The sequence below is a fragment of the Schistocerca americana genome, chromosome 1, assembly GCF_021461395.2.
Source record: "Schistocerca americana isolate TAMUIC-IGC-003095 chromosome 1, iqSchAmer2.1, whole genome shotgun sequence".
NCBI classification, from domain to species: domain Eukaryota; kingdom Metazoa; phylum Arthropoda; class Insecta; order Orthoptera; family Acrididae; genus Schistocerca; species Schistocerca americana.
The window spans coordinates 901,854,541-901,878,507 of NC_060119.1; the positions used below are offsets into that span (position 1 = coordinate 901,854,541).

Sequence of the window (23,967 nt, forward strand, 5' to 3'; positions counted from 1 at the left end):
TTAATTACGACAACTGATTTTAACAACTGGTATAATAATAATAATACAATTTTTTTACACCTACAATAAAAGACTAACAATTAATTTCCCCTTGGTCAAATTATCATGTCATCTTCTATGAATTCTTCTACTGAACAGTATCATTTCTCCCACAGTATCTGCTGTAGCCTTATTTTTAGACTTTCTGGCTTCATATTAAATATATTTTTGCCCATTAGCTTGTTATATATTGTCATCCCCATGTACTGTGGAGTTCGTGCATATAACTTCAAATGGTGCATGGGTAACATAAAATTATTTTTATTTCTTGTGTTGTATGTGAGGTTTAAATGATTTTCCTCAAATAATTTTTGTCCACTGTGTACAAAGATTATAATTTCACAAATTTATATGGAGGGAGCTGTTAGGATTTGCATGTTCTGAAATAATGGGCCACAAGATTCTTATAATTTTCATTTGCAGTTTCAGTATTCAAGATACACTCCTTGAATTTCCCCAGAAAATGATACCATATTTAATGACAGATTCAAAATAACTATGATATGCTATTTTTCGTGTTCTCATGTCAGTAGAGTTTGCTAGTATTTGCATTGCAAATGCAAAGCTGCATAGTTTATTTAATAGGAACCCAATATGGGTACTCCAGTTTAAGTTGATGTCCACATTTAGTCCTAGGAATTTGACTGTGTTAACTTCTTCCATAGGATGATTGTGATGATTAATTTTAAGATCCACACATTTCAAATGTTTGGTTCAAATGTTTGGTTTTTGCAATGTTCATTCCAGCCATTTAACTGGAACCAGTTTTCTAGAGTACCCATTGTGCTCACAATGGAGCTCTGAATTTTTTCTGCATCATCTTCAATTAAAACAGAAGTATCATCTGCAAACAGAACTGACAGGGAATTTATATTTATGGACAAGTCATTTACATAGAATAGGAACAGGATTGGCCCCAAAATGGAGCCTTGAGGCACACCTTGTGATACTGTACTCCATTTAGAATGATAATTCACTGTATTTGATGTGACACTTACCCTTTGCTTTCTGTTGTGCAAGTATGATGTGAGCCATTTCAGAGCTTTGTCCTTAATCCCATATTTGTTTAATTTGTAGATAAGCAAGTCATGGTTCACCGAGTCAAATGCTTTTGAAAAATCGCAGAAGATACCTGCGACTTTACTCCCCTGATCCATTGATTTACATACCTTCTCAATAAAGTTATTTACTGAATCCAGTGTGTTTTTTCCTTGTTGGAACCCAAATTGGTTACTTACATTAATAACATTTTTTACGATAAAATTTTTGATCTCATTTGCAGCTACTTTCTCTAACACTTTTGACAGGATTGGGAGAATAGAAATATAGTGATAGTTTCCCATATCTTCCCTCAACCGTTTCTTGAACAGAGGTCTCACTTTGGCATATTTTAACACATCAGGAAAGCACCCCTGTTCAAAAGATTGGTTGATTATTTTAGCTAGTGGGGGTGTTATTATGTCATATACTGCTTTAATCACTTTACTTGGTGTCCCATCCCATCCAGCAGAATTTTTATTTTTTAATGACAATATAACATTTTTCACATCCTTTATTGTGACTTTTTTAAAATCTGTGAGATACTCAGCTTCTTGGTTGAGTCCAAAGGGATTTACTTTACTCTGATATCCTGCTACATCAACTTCTGACTTTGCTACATCTATGAAGAATTCATTTTAAACACTCTGATATTTGAGCTGGGTTTACAACAACATTATCATCAACTTTAATCTTAGTTATTTCATTACTGCTGACTTTAACATCTAACTCTGATTTGCAGTCTGGTCCCTTTAATCCCCCAAACCAACCAACCAACCAACTCTGATTTGACAACAGATCATGCTGCCTTTGTCTTACTATTATGTTGTAAAATAAACTTATTGTTTGCCATTTGTTTTGCTGCCTTTACAACTTTTTTGAATATGGCTTTATAATGTTTCACATACGCAGCAAAATGTCTGTTTATGTTATATTTCAGTTCATTATGTAGTTGCCTCTTTCTGGCACTTGAAATTTATATACCTTGAGTTATCCATTTAATCTTCCTAGTCGTGTTGTTACATTTGGTTTTAGGTGGAAAAGTTTCATTAAATGTTTCAAGGAAGCTACCAAGAAATTTGTTAAAGTTAGTACTACTTGAGATACAGCTGCCATAAGGCCATTCAACCTCTCTTAACTTATTGCTAAATATAGTTAGGTTTTTTCATTGAAGTTCCTTTTCATGTGGCTTTTGTTACATGAAATTTCTTTATAGAGTTTTGGTAGTTCAATGAATAATGTGGAGTGGTCAGAGATTCCTAAATCTAATCAAAATTTATTAACATCTTCAAACACATAATTTGTTAAAATATTATCAATACAGGTTGCTGACTGTGCATTTATTCTATTGGGTTGCATGAAGTTTGCTTTGAAGCCAAAGTTTTTATTAAGTCATTGAATTAGGACACATCATTGCTGTCAGCTATGATATTAATATTAAAATCAGCAGCTATTATAATACTTTTCCTTTTTTCTTTATTAAAATTTTCAAGAAGCACTTAAATTTGAACAGGAAAGCTTCAATTGTAGTTTTGTCTGGTACTCTGTAAATAGAAACTACTAAGACATTTAGGTCCCTTAACTCAATACAACAGCTTTCAAATATGCATTCTTCATTCAAATGATTAAAATCGTTCCTTATTTCATATTTCATGTCAGAATGAGTAAGTATGCAAGAACCTCCACGTGATTTCCCTCATCTACAAAAACTGTTAGCTAATTCGAAATTTTCGATTTTATTAAGAATTTTAATATTACCATATGTAAGCAAATGTTCATTGAGACAGATAACTTTAATATTTTTAAATTCTGAAAGAATAATTTGTAAGTCGTCAAGTTTATGATTTTTGTTTGGAAAGTCAGCACTGAGACCATTTATATTCAAGTGCATTATGTATGGACACTCTTTTTTATTTGTGGGTTCAGGTATAGGCTTACTCTTTCTTGGGTACTGTTTCGGTCTTGCCGTTTTTGTTAGCAAACACTGTTTCCCATCCCCATCATTGCTTACAAGTTTCTCTTATTATTCAAAATTTTACACGTATCAGCGAACATTTTACTGAGAATTCTGGATCCTAGCCTATTTAAATGAAGACCGTCTTTACCCAAGCATTTATTGTTTAAGAACTTGTTCAGATTTATAAACACAGCTCCTAGATTATTACAAATTTCGTTTACATCACAGTTTATTCTGTCTATGTATTGATCACTGATGGATCATCTGTATACAATACCACTCACTACAATTCTAGATGTTTTGTAGAGATTACGGGCTGATCGAATTAAGTTTTTTGTTTCACTTACAATTTCCTCTTGGGTGTCGCTTCTAAGAGAATTTGTACCTACGTGAATGAAGACTCCTTTATAATTCTTGTGAGAAGCCTCTGCTGCACCATTCTGCGACCTATGTATGCTGCTGAAGTGTTTGTTCAACTGGTAAGTCTTGATTCCTGGGCCAACGTCTACTTTGCATTTTGGTACTACCACATTTTTGAGCAGAGAATCACCAATAACAAGGAAGTCATTTGTTTCATTTTGTTTTTTGTTACTCAGGTGCTTCGAATTCTTTTTACTGTATGATACACTTGTACACTAATATTTGTTTTCGGTTTTTGAGACTTTTGTGTTGGTTTCTTCTGTAGATGCAGCAGAATCATCATTTAAGTGATGTTATGCTGAAGCTGGTAATAGTACAGCAAAAATTAATTTACTGTTGAAGTCTCACATGACATGCTAGCGTCCACAAACATTGACCACAACATCACATACATCATAATAACTGGTGCCAACTCCTGAGTGGCATGGGTACATCCTGGAAAGCAAATCCTAGTCATCAAAGAGGAAATACTCCTCGTCGCCTAGACCAAAGAAGACTTGCCAAGTGAATTGTAATGTCAGAGTGAAGTTGACTGGTTTCTTTGACTCCCAATTTGTGGCACACCATGAGTACATATTACAGAATCAAACAACCATGAGTACACTCCACAAGATCAAACAATCACCATAGAGTACTACAGGGTGGTCCTGTATGCAGGAAATTGGTGCCTCAATCACTACTATAATTCAGCACATTCCTTAGACTTGATCAGACATTTATGATGAAAACCCAGATTCCTGTAATTCAACAGGTACGTTACTATCTTGCTACAGCCTTCTGTGACATCTGGCTGTTCTCGAAACTCAAGAGGCCATTGAAAGCAAAATCATTTCCAATAATACAGGACATTATGGTAGAAATGACAGATGAGTTAACCTCCATTGCAAAAGAGACTTTTTTGATGTGTTCCAAATAATGGCAGCACCATTGGGAGAAGTATGTGGAGTCCCAAAGGAACTACTTTGAGGGTGATTAGAAGTACAACACTCCAGCTAAGATTTTAGCCCCAGCCAAAGGTGGGATACTTTCATAACAGACCTTTGTAAACTTCATGGATATAACTATGTGGCTCTCAATGCAAAACATCATCATAAATAAAAAAGTCGAGAGTAAAAAGCCTGTTTCAGACCACAATAATGATAAGTTACAATGTAACATTACAGCCCCTAGATGAACATCCCCAATGAAAGTTAGGTATTCCAGAACATTATATAAAACTTGTTCAGGGATTTTTAATTAATGTCCATCATTATCCAATTTATTTTCACTGTAATTGCAGACGAACATTCTATCTGATTATTGATTCTGATATGCTGAGAGGAAGTTACATTTGGGTGCTGCAGCCTGAATCTGAAATATTAGTTATAATTGTATTATTCAGCAGCATATATACCATTCTCAATGTAAACAAAACAGTGGAAGATTGTAATCTTACCCCCCCCCTCCCCACCATGTATCAACATTAATCTTCTCTTGTCACTAAAAGTTTCAAAAGCTTCAAGAGGCATAAAATATACAAAAGAAAAACTTTTTACTTATCTTCATTTTTTCTTCTTGTTCTTGGTTCCAGTTCTTGAGTCTAGGGGTATATTCATATGGTGAAATTTTGACTTTCTGTGTTCCAGAATTCTAAATAACTGATGAAGTACTATCTGTTGCTATGATATTCTTTTATTTTATCCCATATATCACACTGACTTCACAATTTCCATTTTCATACAACCATTAGATACCTTGTTGTAGACAATATATAAAAAATACACGCTCTTCCATCAGAGGCATGCCCACAACAACTTACATTCTGTGGTACTCACAAAGAGCTTACAAAGCAACAGATTTTACAAACTTTTTTGACAAAGGAAAAATCATCAGCAAGATATAACATTGTTTTATAAATGAATCCAGTTATAAATTTAATAATTGGCATTAGATTGTACAATTAATAGTTTGAATTTTAAGTATCCCAGAAATTTCATAATTTCAAATATTTCTAAGAGAAGAGTGATTTTAATCATGCGTACAGTATACTAACAAATTAATTTCTTTTTATACATTTTAGTCTGAAATGTCATCCACAATACTGAAATTCTTTCAGTGAAACAGCAGAGAATGTTCACTTATAGAAGAGTAGACAGTATACATGGTATCAGTTATTTCTACAGAAAAAATCCAGTGCTAGGAGAGGGTGTCCCACTAAAAGGTGGCTACAGAGGAATGATCTTCATGGGATCTGAAAAATTCAGTAAAAAATGGGAAGGAACAGGGTCACATTGTTGAAAACAACTGGTGAAATGGGCTTCAGACAGAAAGATGTTGTGAATTTAAACTTTTATTCTCAAATTTTTTCAGATTTTATTTGGAAACGTTATCATCACAATCAGATATGAGGTGGAAGAAACTCTCAATGATGGTATGGTATTATTTTGGATGGTGGATAATCTGGAATAAGGAATGAATCTAAATCTAGCAAAAGTCTTTAAAATAATAACAGATAGTTTAAACAGATGCAGTTAAACAGAAAACATTAAAAATTAGCTTTGAAATCAACAATGAAATTTAATGTTGAGTAGCTGGATGTGAAACTTAAAAAAAACAGTGATAAATTAAGTAGTGAACAGTTGCAATCTGAAGTTCAGTATTCAAAGTGCAATATAAAATGAGCACCTAGAATTAATGAAAATTGACTGAAACCCTTAGCTGCTGACAAGTGTTGATATACTTCAATGGGGACAGCCGAAAATGTGTGCCCCAACCGGGACTCGAACCCGGGATCCCCTCCTTACATGGCAGACACTCTACCCATCTGAGCCAATGAGGACACAAGATGAATAGTGTAAGTGCAGGGACTTATCCCTTGCACACTTCCTGTGAGCAGGGCCGGCCCAAGTACCACCCCATGTGAGCTGCTAAATTGTCTCTCCCCCCCCCCCCCCCCCTTTTTTTTCTTTCTTTTTTTCACGTTTGTAGGTTTTGACCACTGAGTGGTGGCCAGTCTCAAAGCTTTTAATATGTGCTTACATCTAGACCGTCATGTTGACAGTTACGTTCAGCATGACGGTATAGATGTAAACATAACTCAAAGCATTGAGAATAGCCACACTGTGCCCAAAATCTATGTAGATCTGGAAAATAAAAACAAAAATTGCGACTGATTGGTGACATTCTCTACAGATTAGTACAAAACAGTTGCTGGGCACCAGCTCAAAAATGGAGTCAAACCAGATTGGAGCAATCTAGCTAATTTTAATAAGCCTTGTGGATTTTCAAAAATGTTCAAATATGTGTGAAATCTTATGGGTCTTAACTGCCAAGGTCATCAGTCCTTAAGCTTACACACTACTTAACCTAAATTATCCTAAGGACAAACACACACACCAGTGCCCGAGGGAAGACTCGAACCTCTGCCGGGACCAGCCGCACAGTCCATGACTGCAGCGCCTTAGACCACCCAGCTAATCCCCTGCAGCATGAACTTACAGTTAACATAAATAAACATTTTCAATGGTTGTGAACAGATAATGTATTCAACATAAAACAAAATATATTTACAATTTAACGATGATTTGGTTTGAACAATAATATTACAATAACTATTTAATGTTGAACAAAATAAGAAACAACATGGTAGATAACCAAGACACTGATCATAATATAAAAATTTAAAAAAATACTAGACAAATCGAACCTTCCTGGCTTTTGCTTGTGCAAACTCTTTCACATGATCTGTGTAATTTAAGTCCTCTGCAAACTTGTGCTCAATCAATATTGTTGCAAGATCATTCAAATGAGTTTGGCTCATTGTTGATCAGAGGAACCAGTATGTCTTTATCAATTTCAGTTTTGAGAAACTCCTCTCTCCACTTGTAGCTGTCACAGTGAGTGTTAGGAGAATTCTCAGCGCAGTGTTAACATTAGGGCAAAAATTATGTCTTCCCATAGACTTCAGAGTCTCTTTTGGACATATCCTAGGTTTCAATGTTGTTGAAAGCACTTTTAGTTCTTCCCTCAACTCCAGTGCATCGATGTCGCTTGACTCATGATCTTGAAAAATTGCTGAGAGGTTTCTACACTTTGTGTCAAGGCTGTCAGGAGGTGCATTCTTCAGCTTGCCGATGTCATAGCTAAAATCAAAATAACAATGAGATTTCAGTTGATTGAATCTCTCATCCAAATATGTGGTTACTATATCTAAAATATAATAGTAGAATTCAATCTTGTAACGTTTTGTTGGGTCACCTATTGTCTCATCCCTTCCTTCATAGGTAAAGAGTATTGGCTTCTTACTCCGTCGTGAGGAAACATCCGTGTTAACGTTAGATCTTCTCGCTCTAATGCTGTAGCTAATTCTTTGGAATCCATCAAGAAGGACACAAACTTTTCTTCTGTTCTGCAGGTCTCAAAATATGCTTTCATTTTTTCAATCATTTCCACGGCCTCATAAACATTTATGTCGATGGTCTGGAGGGTCTTACTGACAACGCTGATTTGAAGCAGAATGTCATACCAGATTACCAGAGAAGTGAGAAAGGTATAATTTTTTATTTGATTCGCAAGTGACACTGCTTCATGAGTGGTCATGCCATCGAATTCTTCTGATATCTGAACCAGTGCATCATAAACTCCTCCAATCTGAAACCTCTGGGGAATAAGTGCATCGATGCGACTTTCCCACCTAGTATCGCTCAGTGGCTTCAGCGACAGGTTAGGCAGATACTTCAAGACAACCCAACATAGAACCAAGAAGGAGAAGTCATTCAAGCTTTTCACTGTTGGAAACATGTAAACAGCATATTTAGAAGAAATAGCAGCAAGGATTCAATGAGTGACTGCTACATGGTATGTAAAATGCTCTTTTGTTCATATCTGAAATTCTTTTCTGGAGACGAGACTTCTTTCCTTTCATGTTTGCTCCAATGCCGTATCCTTGCCCTCTCATATTACACAATAGGATTTTTTTATCTTCCAAGAACTTGAGTTTGACCTGTGCCAAAGTGGAGCTTGAAGAATCAGGCACTGGAAGAAATCCCAGGACATGCTCCCGAATTCGGACACTGTATACCCCGTCGAGTCTTGTCTCCTGAACAAAACATACCACAACTGTCGTCTGCTCAAATTTTGAAATATCTGGTGTGCAGTCCAGAATTATACTGTAATACTTTGCAGATTTCATCATTAATAGAATGTTGTTGGTTATAGATGATCCAATAAGATGAGTTATTTCATTCTGTGTTTCTTTCTCAAGATAATGATGACCCTTGTTCTCATCTTGCTTTGTTCTGTGCAGGTGCTCCATCATCGCAGAGTTGAACTTTCCGAATAATTCAACGAGTTTCAAGAAGTTTCTGTTGTCAGACTGAAACAGTGTACCTATTCTTCCTCTCAAAGGCATAGGGTATGCATTATTGCTATTAAGCACTCAAGAACATTTTTTCAATGTTCGCCTTCAGTATTCAGAAGCCTTTGATGATGGATGTCGACATTTTGTGACTTTTCCAGTCCCTCAGGAAACATGATCCACTCTTTATGTGAATTCAAATGCTCGGTAGACTTCCTGTGGCTTTTGAGATATGAAGCAAGGTGCCGTCAGTTGCTTATACTGTTCTTTGCAATTTTTAGTGTAGAGGACGAAAAAAGTTTGCAAGAAAAGCAGAACACAGCATCCTTGCTCTTTGAGTACACCAACCAATGTCTATCTGCTTCTTCTAAATAGCTGTAGTACACAGGGCAGAAGCGACAGTTGTCCGCATTTTTAGGACATTCTTCAGCTTCCTTAATGCCCTCGGGAGGACCTCCCATGACCAAATTCATTCAAATGCAGTCGGTAATAATTTCCGACCATCTTCCAGGATCTGAGTCAATTGTGTCTTCCAGTTTAGGCTCACCTTCAATCTCTTCTCTGGTGGTGAGTACCTTGGCTGATGTTCCTCCGTTATTTTTTTAATCGGGTTGCCTAATTTCAGTTCTGCCTGATGTTTCAATCTCGGAGCTTTCGTCGCAAAGCAGGTCTTGAGTCCAGACGAGGTCTGTTGAACATGAGGATGGCCCACTGTCACCATTGCTATGGTATGCGATGGTCGCAGTACTGTGTTTGTCAACTTTCTGGTCATGTCCTGAAGATAAAGATGTAGCTGCAGTGGCTCCACTAGTTTCTGTACTTTCAGGATCTATTTTTCCAACTAGGTCGTTCTCTCTTTGGCTTGAAATGTCATTGTAGTGCTTCCTTTTGCTTCTTATTGTCATCTTGCTTCGGTGCCCATCTTTTCCTATAATCACTGCCAGATAGTCTTTTTCTACTGTCAGACATGTTTCGATCCAGCCTGTAAAGAATGATTGCGTGGAACTAACTGTTGATGGCAGTGCACTAACTTTATTTGCAACACACTTCACACACAGTTTCCTGATATTCCACTGCACGTAAACAAAAAATTATATTACTGTAGGATACACTGTTCAGGAGATGAAGTCATAGGAACTAAGCCACGTGAAATTGAATTTCAGGCCGAATTTCACAACAGACGTAGGTGAAACGGTCAAAGAGTGAGGCGGAAGACAATGGAGAGACGAAATGAAATATTTGTTGGTGCAGGTAAATCAAGTAAGGAGTTGCTAGGAGATGGAGTAACATAATAATGCAATAAATACACACTCGGGCATCGATGGGTACTAATGTTAGTCAAAATATATTAACTCACTGCTCCGCGGTTGTTCTTTTCAAAGAACTGGCACAACATCTGTGGAAATTTCCATGTGTCACTTCTTTCATGTCTGATTATGGAATAAGGGGTAACAAATTAGTCATTGCCGTATCACTTCACTTTTCTACACTTTATTTTCATTCTAGCTATTGGGACTACGCGTGCTTATGTGCTGAATTGCCAATTTTTGAAGTAACAGATCATAAGAAAAATAAAGTTTCCTATTCTGCAATCTTGAAGGAGAAAAATTCTAACTTATGAGTAATGTGCATGCACAATACTAATTGTACATTATATGAAAAGCACTTACATACCAAGTTGCAAGAAATTCAGATACACTAATTCTTCTGTTCTTACGAAACGCAATAAAAGTGCTTCTGACCAATCTTGACACCCTCAACTACCAAAACAAATTCTGTAGTTTTCACTATAGAGAACACAACAATACCTACTGCCTGGGAAGGCGAAGTGGTGATGCGGCATTGCCAGGAACTAGGTCATGTGACAAGCTACAGCGAGGCTACAGTTAAACTAGCGCCCAAGAAAAAGAAGAAGCAAGAAGCTCACAATAAGTAGGTGACCGATGATATGGATAAATGCATTACCAAGCAGCAATTTCTATGGCGTTACGGACAATAGAAAGAAATACGATCTTTGCGAAAACTGCACAACCTTTGTCAAACAGAAATGAGCCTCAAAGCTAGCAAGTAAACCCTTAGAAGCAATGTTCTGTCTATGGATTTTTGTTTCAGAAGGTGTCAAAATTAATGTTTTGTTTTGTGCAGACGAGAGGGCATTGTTGCTGAAAGACCATACCTTCTCAGGTTTTCATCAGAATAAAATCGACCAGTAGTTTCCTAAGATGAAACACGGATTCACACGCATTATACAGTAAATAAATGTTGGCAAAGTGATAGTATGCGAGTAGTATTGTCATACAAAAGTGCCGGTCAGATTTTAATTGTTGTTCCTGCAGGTGAAGACAGTCGGACGCTTTGGTTTTTGAGCCATGAAACAAGTATCACTCAGAACCGGATAGCAAAAATTTTCAAAAATATGTCAAAACCCAACTTATGCCAGGCTTATTAGCAATGTCTTTATCCCTTGTAATTACTCACAGTGTATTTACCCATTCGAAATACTTCTAGCCATTGTAGGTGTTGGACATGTTTGACTGTAGTAATGGTGAACCATTTTTTTCCGTAATGCGGGAAGAATAAAACACTCAGAAACTGCCATTGAAGAGATTAGCAAAATTACTTCAGGCTTAACATGTAACCGCAGTATCGAACATTGCATTCAAATTTACAAATTAGATTTCGTCTTCTGCAAAATTAGTTGTGAGTAAACACATGGTGCGTAACAGGCTGGCAGTGCTCCACTCATAAGAATACTGGCGTGTACTCGAGACTGTTTCCCCCTCTCTGTTCCTCCAGCATAAATGGTGCTGCCACAGGGGTGAGGAAGAAATTAGTTCTCCTCGCTCCCCTTGTTCAACAGGGGCGGCTGGCAGATAGTCGAGGTGCCATGCCACAATTCCGGAAGCTGCTTCCTCTGAGGTTTGGTCTCGAATCCCCTCAGATTTGCCGCCCCTAGGAAAGTGCCACCCCGTGCGGCCGCATGTTTCACACATGCCTTGGGCCAGCTCTGCATGTGAGACCCATATCTGAGCTGTCCACAATCTACATACATAATGTTTCTAATAGATATTTCCCAGTCAACTCATTACTCACGCCAACTAAGGTGACGATTCCCGTAAGAGTTCGGGCAACCTGGGCGCATTCGCACAGACGAAGGTCAATGGTTGGATAGCCTATAACTATATATGAAGACAGTAACTGTTCCTGAAAGAACAGATACCATTGATGACCGTGCAGCTTCTCTAGAATAAATGATAATTAATTGAAACCCTCAGCTGCCAACAGGTGTTGTTGATATTCTTCGATGGGGACAGCTGAAAATGTGTGCCCTGACCGGGACTCAACAGTTGGGAATGTGGGCCTCATGGGCAAGGGGTAAGTCCCTGTAGTCATGCTATCCATCTGTGTCCTCAGTGGCTCAGATGGATAGACCATCTGCCATGTAAGGAGGAGATCCCGGGTTTGAGTCCCGGTCGGGGCACACATTTTCAGCTGTCCCCATTGAAGTATATCAACAACATCCGTCGGCAGCTGAGGGTTTCAATTAATTATCATTTATTCTAGAGAAGCTGCATGGTCATCAATGGTATCTGTTCTTTCGAGAACAGTTACTATCTTCATAACTAGAATCAAGTTTATTACAAAAAACTAGTCAACACTCAGATGCAAAAGTAATGAAATGTTTACAGCTGAAGTTAGCAAAAGACAGTAAACAATTTTGGACACTGAACAAAGGAAACATCAACAACATATTGTCAAGGTTAGAAAATTAGCTTGAAGTCAACACTGAAATGATTGCAGAATTTAGTACATGTGTGGTAAATGAATTCAATCATTTGGGACTTATAGTGTTTTTAGAGGGGAAAGATGGTTATGTGGAAGATAGTTATTTGATTGAAGTAAGGATCAAAACATTTTTTGGCAGACAGCATGACAAATACTGAACAGTGATAGTCCATTTAACCTAAATAAAAATGATTCTGAGAAGCTATCTAGAACATAGACTTGCCTATTGTATAAAATGACAAACCATTAGGAGAAAATATATATAAAAACAAAGATGAGGTGACTTACCGAACAAAAGCGCTGGCAGGTCGATAGACACACAAACAAACACAAACACACACACAAAATTCAAGCTTTCGCAACAAACTGTTGCCTCATCAGGAAAGAGGGAAGGAGAGGGAAAGACGACATTCTGCATGTTTTCTCCTACTTATCTGTTCAACTCTACATGTTATCTTCTTCTGTCAATCACTTTTCTGTCCAGTAGTTAAGAAAGATTGCTACTAGAGTTTTAGAATGATTAGAGCTAATATGCAACTTCAGAGTAAGACATGAAGGTTCTTTACATTTTTGTATGGTTAATGACTAATTTACTGGTAATTTTGGAAAGGAACTTGACTCTAATTGTGTATATCTGAAAATATTGCTGCATAATGTAAGAATTTTTATGTATTTTCATATTTCGTTGAATCTGAAGTCAAGAACTTTCAAATGATGAAATATTTGTCTTATCTGAAAATTATTATATTGTACTGATGCTCAAGAATATTTATGTTGTTTTAAAAAAATGTAACCAGTTTTGAGAAAATGTTGCATTCACTCAAAAGAATTTGTTATTTGCTGTGATTAACTTGCAAGAAGAGTTGGTACTTTGTACTTCTGAAACTGGTTTGCTGCATGGATGCAAATGTATATAAAGTTTGGTCATGATTAGGCTATTATATACTTTTCATAAAATTTGTTTCGTTACTGAATTATTTGCTAAAAGATAGGAAGTACAGTTTTACATACTTGACTGTAACATTGTGGGTACAGTCAGCTGAAAATGTGGTTGTGGAAACATCTGAATCATTAGGAAGAATCCTTGTCGAAAATTTATATATTTCAGAAATATTTTTGTGAATTTTGTCAGTTCAGTTACATATTTTTTGGCAATTTGAGATGGATGCTTATTAAAGGGAAGAATGTTTTTGTCAGAAAACATCTGTAAAGAAACAGTGGAAAGCTATATGTTATGTTAGCACTTACATGAAGAAAGGCTGAAATGGTAATGAAGAGTAAGTCCACACGTTTTGAAATAGCTGCTGTAGGACCAAGAATGCAATATGGAAACTATTATCACAGCACTTTTGTAACTAATGTATCACTGTGAACTTTATGCAGTTTTGTGGATGTGTTATGCATTTTTCATCAATATATACAATGAATTTTGAGGTAATGGGCTGTAATGATTTTTATGCAGTTAATGAAGATGACTGTACAGCTAAAGTGATAATGAGTTGGGAATATCTTGTGATTTGAGTTATAGTGTTTTGTGTTCATTGTGTTAACTGGATGTATATTTTGAACAAACTGTACACTGAGATGATAAAAGTTATGGGATAACAATATGCACATGAACAGTTGGCAGCAGTGTCATGTAAACAAGATATAAAAGAGCAGTGCATTGGTAGAGCTGTTATTTGTACTCATGTGAGCGATGTGGAAAGGTGTCTCACATGTTTACCATGCATGACAGGAATTAACAGACTTTGAATGCAGAATGATAGGGAATTCAATATTTTGTGATCTACCATATGTGACTGTGGATGATATCATCTTCGCACAGGCATATGTGACCAACCATCCCATGGCTGTCTGCTTGCACAGGGCATTGCTTCACAATTTTGCATTGCATTAGTGGAGAAGGCATGGCATAGCTGTCTGTGTCATGTCTTAATACAACTGATGCTGAGCTAGGTGAGGAGCGAAACTGTGTAGTTGGCCATAGCGTTACAGATGGTCCACATTGGAGAGGGTGGGGAGGCAGGGAGCTGGGCTGTGTGTGGCGATGAGGTCATAGCTGTAATCGTATAACACTCCATTATTGCATGTTGAACTGGAAGTTCTAGCCTTAGTCATCATGATAGGAGTTCCATCAGTGAAAAGTCAAATTGTAGCCACCTATGGATTGATGACCTATGGGAGTTTGTTTGTAGTTGTGAGTGAATTGTCTAGGAGAGATCCTTCATCAGCTTACCAATCCCTATAGTGTTCTTGGATGCTGAGGTAGTCATTGAATAGTTTCACTGACATGTCCAGTTGAAATAGCTCTGTACTGAGACATTGTTCGCTTCTGATGTATCTGAAGTACTGACACTGTCTCAGGTTGTGTGCGAATTGGTGTAGATGAATCACTACAAGTGCTGAGAGTTTTCCTCGGAGTTGAATGTCAAAGGTATTATGGCCTCATTTTATCAATCTGTGGAGGTCAGAATAAGGTGGTTGTAAGATAGTACAGTCTGTGCCATCTATCAGTATCACATGCTTGCAGTCTATTCAGGATTGATGTATGAAGATGTGTAGAGCCCATGTACCTGTGGAGATGCTGCTTCACATTGAGAATGAACGTAGGAAGTTCCTTGTCCATTGGATGTTGTGTTGCTGATATGAACACCATCAAAAATGAGGGAAGTTAACCATATAGAATTTCCTCTCTGGAGGTGCAGAGCTCCACCTCATACACTGAATGTGTGCCTAAGACACCCATGGCAAGGATGCTGTCCAATCACCTCCACAGCACATGAGCACTGTTTTAAGTTAACAGTGCCCTTGCTTTGAGGGTGGTATGCAGTGGTTCAGAAGTGTTGAACACCCCAAAATATTCAAAGTTTACCAAAAAGTGCCATTTCAAATTGGCAGCCTTCATTGGTCATTACAGAAACAGGTTAGCCAAAACAGGAAATCCGTTAGTTAAAAAAGTGCCCTCACTGTGGATTTTTCAACCCACTGGATGACTTCATTGTTGATCTAAAAATGTAACAGAAGCCTTCTGATTCAGTAAGGGGTCCATCGAGGTCCATGCACATGTTGAGAATGAACCTCAGGTATCAAAATGTGACTTACCATGTACATTTACAAAGTGTGTTATGTGCATTGAACTCATGTATATACATAGGTATAGCTGATCCGCAAGTTGTCAGTAATGTACATTTTAGCTGCTGATTCTGTCTGGTTCATAACTGAACATCAGTTGCATGTAATTTGTGCACTTGGCAGCATAGTGCCTTGGCAGTGCAAGAGAAGTATATTCTGGCTCCATAGTGTTTGTGTGTGAGTGATATAGCGAAGTGCAAAAGTTGACATTTTGTATCTCAGTTTATATTGTGAACAATGAAAACTGATGTGAAAAAGGTGTTAGAGGTTTTGCTCCAGATTTAATCACTGTCTTCATCACACAAAGCGAAAACATTGGAAACACTATCTTTGATTTAACTGATAAACTTGAAGAAAGCACTATCACTTCCTGGGGAATGTAGAACTGGTATAGATGGCTTCTGAGGAAATCACTGATACAGAACCAATTTATGAACCATTTATTGCTCATGTAGCTAATGACTATGTTCCTTTTGATTATGTCAAGAAGATAGTTGATGCAAAAAATAAAGGCTGGTCATTCAAAACAATTATGCAGCACTTCAGAAATGCCAAGGACAGGAACAATCTATATATTATGAACAACAGGGCACAATCACATGAGAAACTCCAACACAAATAGAAGTATTTTTGAAATACTTTTCAAAAGTAAGGGCTAATCTTCTCTCAGCTACATTCTACCCTGAATTTTGCAATATAGTAGTAGCATGAATCATTCAATTTATGGATGATGTCCATTATTACAATTAACCATTGGGAGATTAAACTTAATTCTTTTCAAGTAGTAATTAAAAGAAATTTGATGATATAATACATGAGCAGTTGAGTTAACAATTTCAACAGAGGAGCAGGAACATAAGTTGAAATGTCTCTTGTGACATTATATTGGATGGATATGTGTCAGGTTTGCACTGTAGAATATTTGTGATACCCTATGTATTTTTAGAAGTTCATATGCTCTAAAAACTTTGGTAAAGAATGTCTTAATAATGTTATGCATGAAATTTGTAAAATGAGAATACTATCATACAGAAAATACATCAAACTTTTTCCTTGTATCCATTTCATTATACCATCATAGCATGGAAAAAAATTTCCTTCTATATAAAATTTTTACTACTTGATTAAAATATAGAAATACATCCTAAAAATACTGAAATTAATCCCATGTACATGGTTTTTCAGGCCACTGTCTCATTTAATGTACTCAGTTTGCTTCATTGTAAACGGAAATTGTTCCGCCGGAAAGGACATCATGAATCACTGTGCATTGAATTACTTAATGCTTGCATGAATGGTGAAAGAAAAAAAGTTCAAGATATCCTTGCTAATGAGAGTGTTAATCCTAATGTCTCTGACTGCAGTGGTAACACTGGTCTAATGATCGCAGCTGTAAGTATGTAACATAGTACAGTATAGTCAAATAAGTTATGGAAAAACACATCATACTTAAATCTACATATTCTGACACTTTACAGTTCTCATCATTCATATTGTGATACTGTATTTTATATTATAATTAAAACATTTTAGAGAAGCTTTAATGGCTTCTGAGCAATACGAACTATTACAAAATCGTTTCCATGCATTCTTTTCAACAAAATATATACTGTTACAGACTTATATAATCACAAGTTAAAATAGTGTCAACCAACAGATTAAGAAATTCTGTTTAGGTTGCTCTGCTTATGGAAGTATTTTGCACTGTGTTGATCTAAAGACAAAGGTATCAGCTTATTGTGTAAAATTCAGTCCCTGCCATTGTCTTGTAGAATGATCTTCCAGGGCACTGCACCTAAAGCAAAAGAAGTATTTATACTGTATAAAGAAGCGGTAATTAATTTGTGTGAAACAAACATGTTTTAATGTTCACTCCCTTCAAGAGAAACAATATTAATCACAGCTGAAATAACTCATTGTAACCAGATGGTGCATTCTATTACACTTTACCAATAATGCTGCACACTTTCTAGTGCCGAGGATTGAATAGTTAAATTACCACAATAATTTTTTTTTTTATATTAATGATTGCTTACCTTTTTGGTGGAGCAGAGGGTACCTTCTTTTTGTGTGAAAATTATAAAGTTAACACATTTGCTTCAATTGTAATTATTCTAGTAGTAGATGAATGAGTTGATACAACCAGAAAAAATTAGATACAAAAAAAAATATTTTGGAACAGTAGTTGCTGGGTGACCAAATAACTTTGAAATCACTAAGTGATGGAATGTATAAAATTACTGATTGATGAGATTACCAAACAACAATGACCACAACCAGACATCCCAGTGGACTCTGCCACATGATTATATACAGTTTTAAACAATAAAATCCAAGTAAAGTTACAAAATGTTTTCATAGTTTTGAAATATTTGATCTTTTCCTTCAATTTTATGGACTATTTGATGCTTAAGTAATTTTTAGATTACTTATTATATTTAACGGCAATATAAAATTTTTTTTAAATTACAAATTTCTCATTAGAAATCAAACATTTATGTTATGAACAAATAACACTTTCAAAAAAATTTTTCTATGTCTGTTTCCATATCTGACAAGTTTTATGCAATATATATTTCATAAATTTTCTCCACCAGTACATTTCATGATATATGAACAAAACAAATCCCTCAGTTTTAAACAATGACATATTCATTATTCTCACACTAGTGTTTTGATTTTGACTTCACATTTTATTTAATTTTAACTAAAAGAGTTCTTACTGTCAGTCAGTTTTGATATTTACTACATGTGTGCAAAAGCAATATGCTACATCTACATGATTACTCTGTAATCTGGCAGAAGGTTCATCAAACTACCTTCAAGATAGTTCTCTACTGCCCCACTTGTAATGACCTTATATTTTCGAACATTACTTAACTTAATTTAACTTAACTTGGCCTGAAGTTCATTGATGATTGATGAGGACATCATAAAAGGTTCAAGCTTCACAAAATTATTTATTGACTTTACTTGACATACTCCTGAGGTAAACAGAAACACTGACTGACTGACCTCTTTGATTGACTTCACTGACTGACCTCTCTGCAGCCTCGCTGCATTACTTTAAATACAATTTTGAACAATTACCACGTTGTTAATTTATTACAAAATGTAACTTACAATTAAAAACAATTTCATCTAAACTAGCTGCTGTTACATTTTTACAGATTATAACATATAATGTAGAATAACATGCTATTTTTTATTATCGTCTTTGGTATTTTGTGTGAAAACTAATTCCAATCTGATTTCAACAAGTATTTTGATTTTAGTTTAATTTAAATTTAGTAATTGTACGAATTACATTGATAACATTAGTGTGAAATATACACACAGTGCATCGCCAGATCATATAATTTAAATACACACTTATCTTTTTTGACAGAGTTTTGTAAATTTGGGTAGTGTAACTAACAAGAGGTAATAATGTGCATAATTTACAAGTATCATTAATTACAATGAATTACATAAAAATGAATAACAATTGAAATTACATCACTCAATAATAATTGTTATTTTCATTTGAATCAGAATGACTTTTTTTGTGTTGGCTAACTTTACCAAATCCAGTTATGGTGATTAGAGGTGTTAGTTATTTATTCCAACATTTCCACAGCCTCTTAATATTTCTTTATTTATTTATTTAGCCATCTGTGGACATTTAAAAATGTATAGATGTTGTCAGTTTGTGTACATTCATATATTTATACAATTTGCTGTTACGTGTAGTTAAACATTGTGACATGTAAGTTATTTACAATCCTTATCAAAATGTTACAATACACTAAATATTATGAAACAAGAGTTGTTTACAATCATTTTCTACTAAGGGGTTCACTTGTAGTGCAAAAGAAGTGTTCCTGCAAAAACAATTTAAGATATTTCCTAAAGCAGTACATGTTATCTGTTTCTTTTATTTTCTGTGCAGTTTGTTATACAGTTTTACACCTTCATATAAGAAGTTATTTTGAGTCTTATGTTTATTTTTCCTGTCTAGGTGAAAACAATGGCTTGTTCTTGTACTATAGTTATGATAACTTCTATTTGTGCTATAATTTTCTATGTTTCTCGTGATGTACACTAAATTTTGGACTATAACTTCACACAAAACTGCTAGAATTTCTAGCATTTTGAAAAGTTCTCTGCAATGGGCCCACTTACTGCTTTTTGTTATAATTCTTACTTCTCTCCTTTGCATTTTAAATACTGTTTGTAAATTCTGAGCACCGTTTCCCCATAAAATAATACTATAATTGATTACTGAATGGACATAACTAAAGTATACAGTTCTCAAACATTCACTATTGCATGTGGATACAAGGACTCTAAGTGTATAACGTGTTGTGGATATCTTTTTCAAGAGTTTCATAGCATGTTCATTCCTCTTCATTTGGCTGTCAATGTGCAATCCTAAAAATTTTGTTGTAGGTACATCATCTATGGAGATGTTATCTAGTTTCAAATTTAAGGGACTCTGTTTTCTGTTCATTCTAAAGCATATTGTATTTATTTTCTTTATTTTGGGAGTTACTTTCTTTTCCTGAGACCATTTGTGAACATCCCTCAGCACTTCAGTAGAATTTTCCAGCATTTGTGCTGGTATCTTACTGGTGATTACTATGTTACTGTCACCAGCAAACAATATTTTCTCTCCATGGCTGATATGTTGTGGGCAATCATTTATATACACCCCGAACAATACTGGGCCCAGTACACCTCCTTGAGGAACCCCATTATTCATACATTGTGGATCAGATATATGTTTCTCAATGTACTTTGGTCCATTGAAGACATGTGTGATCTCTAGTGACTGTACTCTGTTTTCTAGATATGAATGAAATCAATTAAGAACCACTCCCCTTACTTCTAATGCCTCTAACTAATGTGACAGCTTATGGTGGTCAACTGTATCAAATGCCTTAGACAGGTCTAGGAAAAGGCCAGTTATATAGCTGTTTTCATCTAGTGCTTCTAAAACTGTTTTTGTAAATTATGCTATTCTAGATTCTGTACCTCTACCAGGTCTGAAACCATGCTGGTCATTGCAGAGAAGTTTGAATTTACTTGGATAGCTCATAAGACTGTTTCTCATTATTGTTTCTATCACTTTGGAAAAGCGTAACAATAGGGGTATTGGTCTGTAGCTCTCAACGCTTTCTATGTCACTTTTCTCGTGAATTGGTAAAATTTTCGCATGCTTCAGATAGTCAGGCAAGCAACCAGTTTTGAAGGATTCATTTATGATTTATGTTACTAGAGCTTTGATATCATACATGCAATTTTTCAGCACACACATTGGGATTTCATCTAAACCTGCTAGGTTTTTGTTCATTAATTGCCTTACAACATTGCATACTTCATCCTCAGTAGTTGGAGCAATAGCATTGAGTTTTGTAAACATTTATTGCTTCCATTTCCAATTTGATACATAATTTGGCATATTTTGTTAATGACAACCATCCATTGACAATCACAATAATGTGCATCCTTACAGAATATTCTGTACGTGTTTACAAAGAATAATAGGTTTTTTGGCAAATTGACTGAATAATACCTATAAAGATACACATAAAAGGCTTTAGGGAGCACTGAATCACACAATTAATAAATGGATGCATATAGCAAAAGGTGGTATCAGACACTTTGTAATAATCTTGGGAGAGTTTGTAGCATTGTACACCCTAGAACAACATGCACATTAAAATCTTTCTGTGTGAACTCTTATTCCTCTTATTCTTCTCTTATTCTGCCCAGAAGTGGGCAGACAAGCACAGTGTAAGCAGTCTCTTTCGTAGACTTTTTCTGCATGTTCTGTAGATAAATCATAGTCTTTGGTTTGCTTTCCCCACAACATTGTCTATGTGTTTGTTCCAATTTAAGTTATTCATAATTATAGTTCCTAAGTATTTGGTGGATTTAAGAGTTTTCACATGTGTGTCATTTATTGTAGATCTGAAACTTAGTGGATTCCTTCACACTTTTTGTTATTTAGAGTCAGTTCTCGCTATTTACACCATATAAATATTTTGTCTACATCATTTTGCAATTAGGTTTGATCATCTGATGACCTTACAAGATAATAATCACCTGCAAACAATCTAAGAGTGCTGGTCAGATTGCCTCCTAAATGTTTACATAGACAAGGAATCGCATAGGGCCTGTAACACTTCCTTGAGAAATATGATACCACTTCTGTTTTACTCAGTGACTGTTCATCAGCTATTACAAACTGTGATGTTTATGACACAAAATTATCAATCAAGTCATGCAACACAGATAATTCTCCATAGGAACACAATTTGATTAGAAGTCAGTACTGAGGAAAAGTATCAAAAGCCTTCTGGATGCTTAAAAACGTGGAATCAATTTGACATCATCTGAAAATAGCACTCTTTGCTCCACTCTGTACCTAGTAATGAAACAAAGTCTTTGTGTGAATTATTTTTCTTTCTTTTATTGTGATAGTGCAGATGATGTTTCAGATGATACTCTTTTCATTGTCAGAGAGAAATACTGTCAGGGAATTAAGTTACTGGGCACTAAGTCTTGTAATCCCATAATCCTTAAGATGACCTTGCATGATGTGCAGCTTGAGGTGTAACTGATATGACAGAGAACTAATTAATTATATGATTACAAAATATTATGATCTGTGAGACACCCGTGTTTATGTGATGTTATTCGACCTCAAAAAAGCATTTATTTTAAAAAAATTGTATAAAAATTCACACCTCCCTTAGAGACTATCTCCACTTCTTCTGCTCTGACTATATAAGTGTAGATCAGATGTGGCTTGAATTCAAAGAAATGGTATCAACGGCAGTTGAGAGGTTTTGTTGTTGTTGTGGTCTTCAGTCCAAAGATTGGTTTGATTCAGCACTCCATGCTACTCTATCCTGTGCAAGCCTCTTCATCTCTCAACAACTACTACAACCTTCATCCTTCTGAATCTGCTTACTATATTCATCTCTTGGTTTCCCTCTACGATTTTTACCCATCCACACTTTCCTTTAATGTTAAATTGGTGATCTCTTCATGTCTCTAAATGTGTCCTGTTGACTGAGCCCTTTTTTTGTCAAGTTGTGATGCAAATATCTTGCCTCCCCCTAATTCTATTCAGTACCTCCTAATTAGTTATGTGGTCCACCCATCTAATCTTCAGCATTCTTTTGTAGCACCACATTTTGAAAACTTCTACTCTCTTTTTCTCTAAACTGTTTATCGTCCATATTTCACTTCCATACATGCCTATACTCCACTCAAATATCTTCAGAAAAGAATTTCAAACACTGAAATCTATATTTGATGTTAACAAATTTCTCTTCTTCAGAAACTCTCTTCCTACATTGCTAGTCTACATTTTATATCCTCTATACTTCAGGCATCATCAGTTATTTTGCTACCAAAAAAGCAGAATTCACCGATTAATTTAAGCTTGATATATCCTAATCTAATTTCCATAGCATTAGCTGATTCAATTTAACTACATTTCATTATCCTGCCTTCACTTTTGTTGATGTTCATTTTATACCGTTCTTTCAAGACACTGTCCATTATGTTCAACTGCTCTTCCAAGACATTTACTGTTTCTGACAGAATTACAATGTCATCAGCATACCTCAAAGTTTTTATTTCTTCTCCCTGAACTTTAATTCCCTCTCCATATTTTTCATTGGTGTCCTTTACTGCTTGTTCAATGCATATCCTGAATAACATAAGATATAGGCTACAGCCCTGTCCCACTCCATTCATTCAGGAATAGGCTACAACCCTGTCTCACTCCATTCTCAACCGCTGCATTTCTTTCATGCCCCTTGACTCTTATAACTGCCATCTGGTTTCTGTATATGTTTTAAGTAGCCTTTTGGTCCCTGCACCTGTTCCTCAACTTTTTCGACCATGTGGCTTCAAGTACCTCTTTCGGCGTTTTGCCTTCCATGGGTATCTTACCACACTGCAGTGATCTTCTGCAAGTTCCATGAGTAATTTATAGTTCGATGCCATGGGGAGTGTTTTCAACATGCGCAGAGAACTCTCACTTTTGTCACACGAGTTACCAACCCAACCCCCCACTGCTCCTCCCTGCCCCCCCCCCACCCCTCTCTCACTATCAGGGGACTCTGGTTCTGACCGCTCAGCTGCTCGCCTCTCCCACAGCTCCATGTGTGTCTGCCATGACAGCCTTCCGCCTTATTTCCAAGGTGGGCAAATCCAAATCAGTACCTGTAACCTCTGGTCCAGTTGACGGGACCCC

At 36.0% G+C, this 23,967-nt stretch overlaps 2 protein-coding genes across 2 annotated transcripts; both read right to left on the bottom strand.

The window, feature by feature from the left end:
* Positions 1-6,893: 6,893 nt before the first annotated feature.
* LOC124595020 lies at positions 6,894-8,233 on the bottom strand. The gene is made up of 3 exons (XM_047133574.1): positions 8,015-8,233; positions 7,329-7,841; positions 6,894-6,914 (listed from the first exon to the last, which is right to left on the bottom strand). Exons 1-3 carry the CDS (start codon positions 8,231-8,233, stop codon positions 6,894-6,896), a joined length of 753 nt encoding a protein of 250 aa, XP_046989530.1.
* A 13-nt stretch (positions 8,234-8,246) lies between these two features.
* Positions 8,247-8,747, bottom strand: LOC124595026. Its single transcript, XM_047133588.1, has one exon. The coding sequence runs from the start codon at positions 8,745-8,747 to the stop codon at positions 8,247-8,249; it is 501 nt and encodes a 166-aa protein (XP_046989544.1).
* Between the last annotated feature and the right edge of the window lie 15,220 nt (positions 8,748-23,967).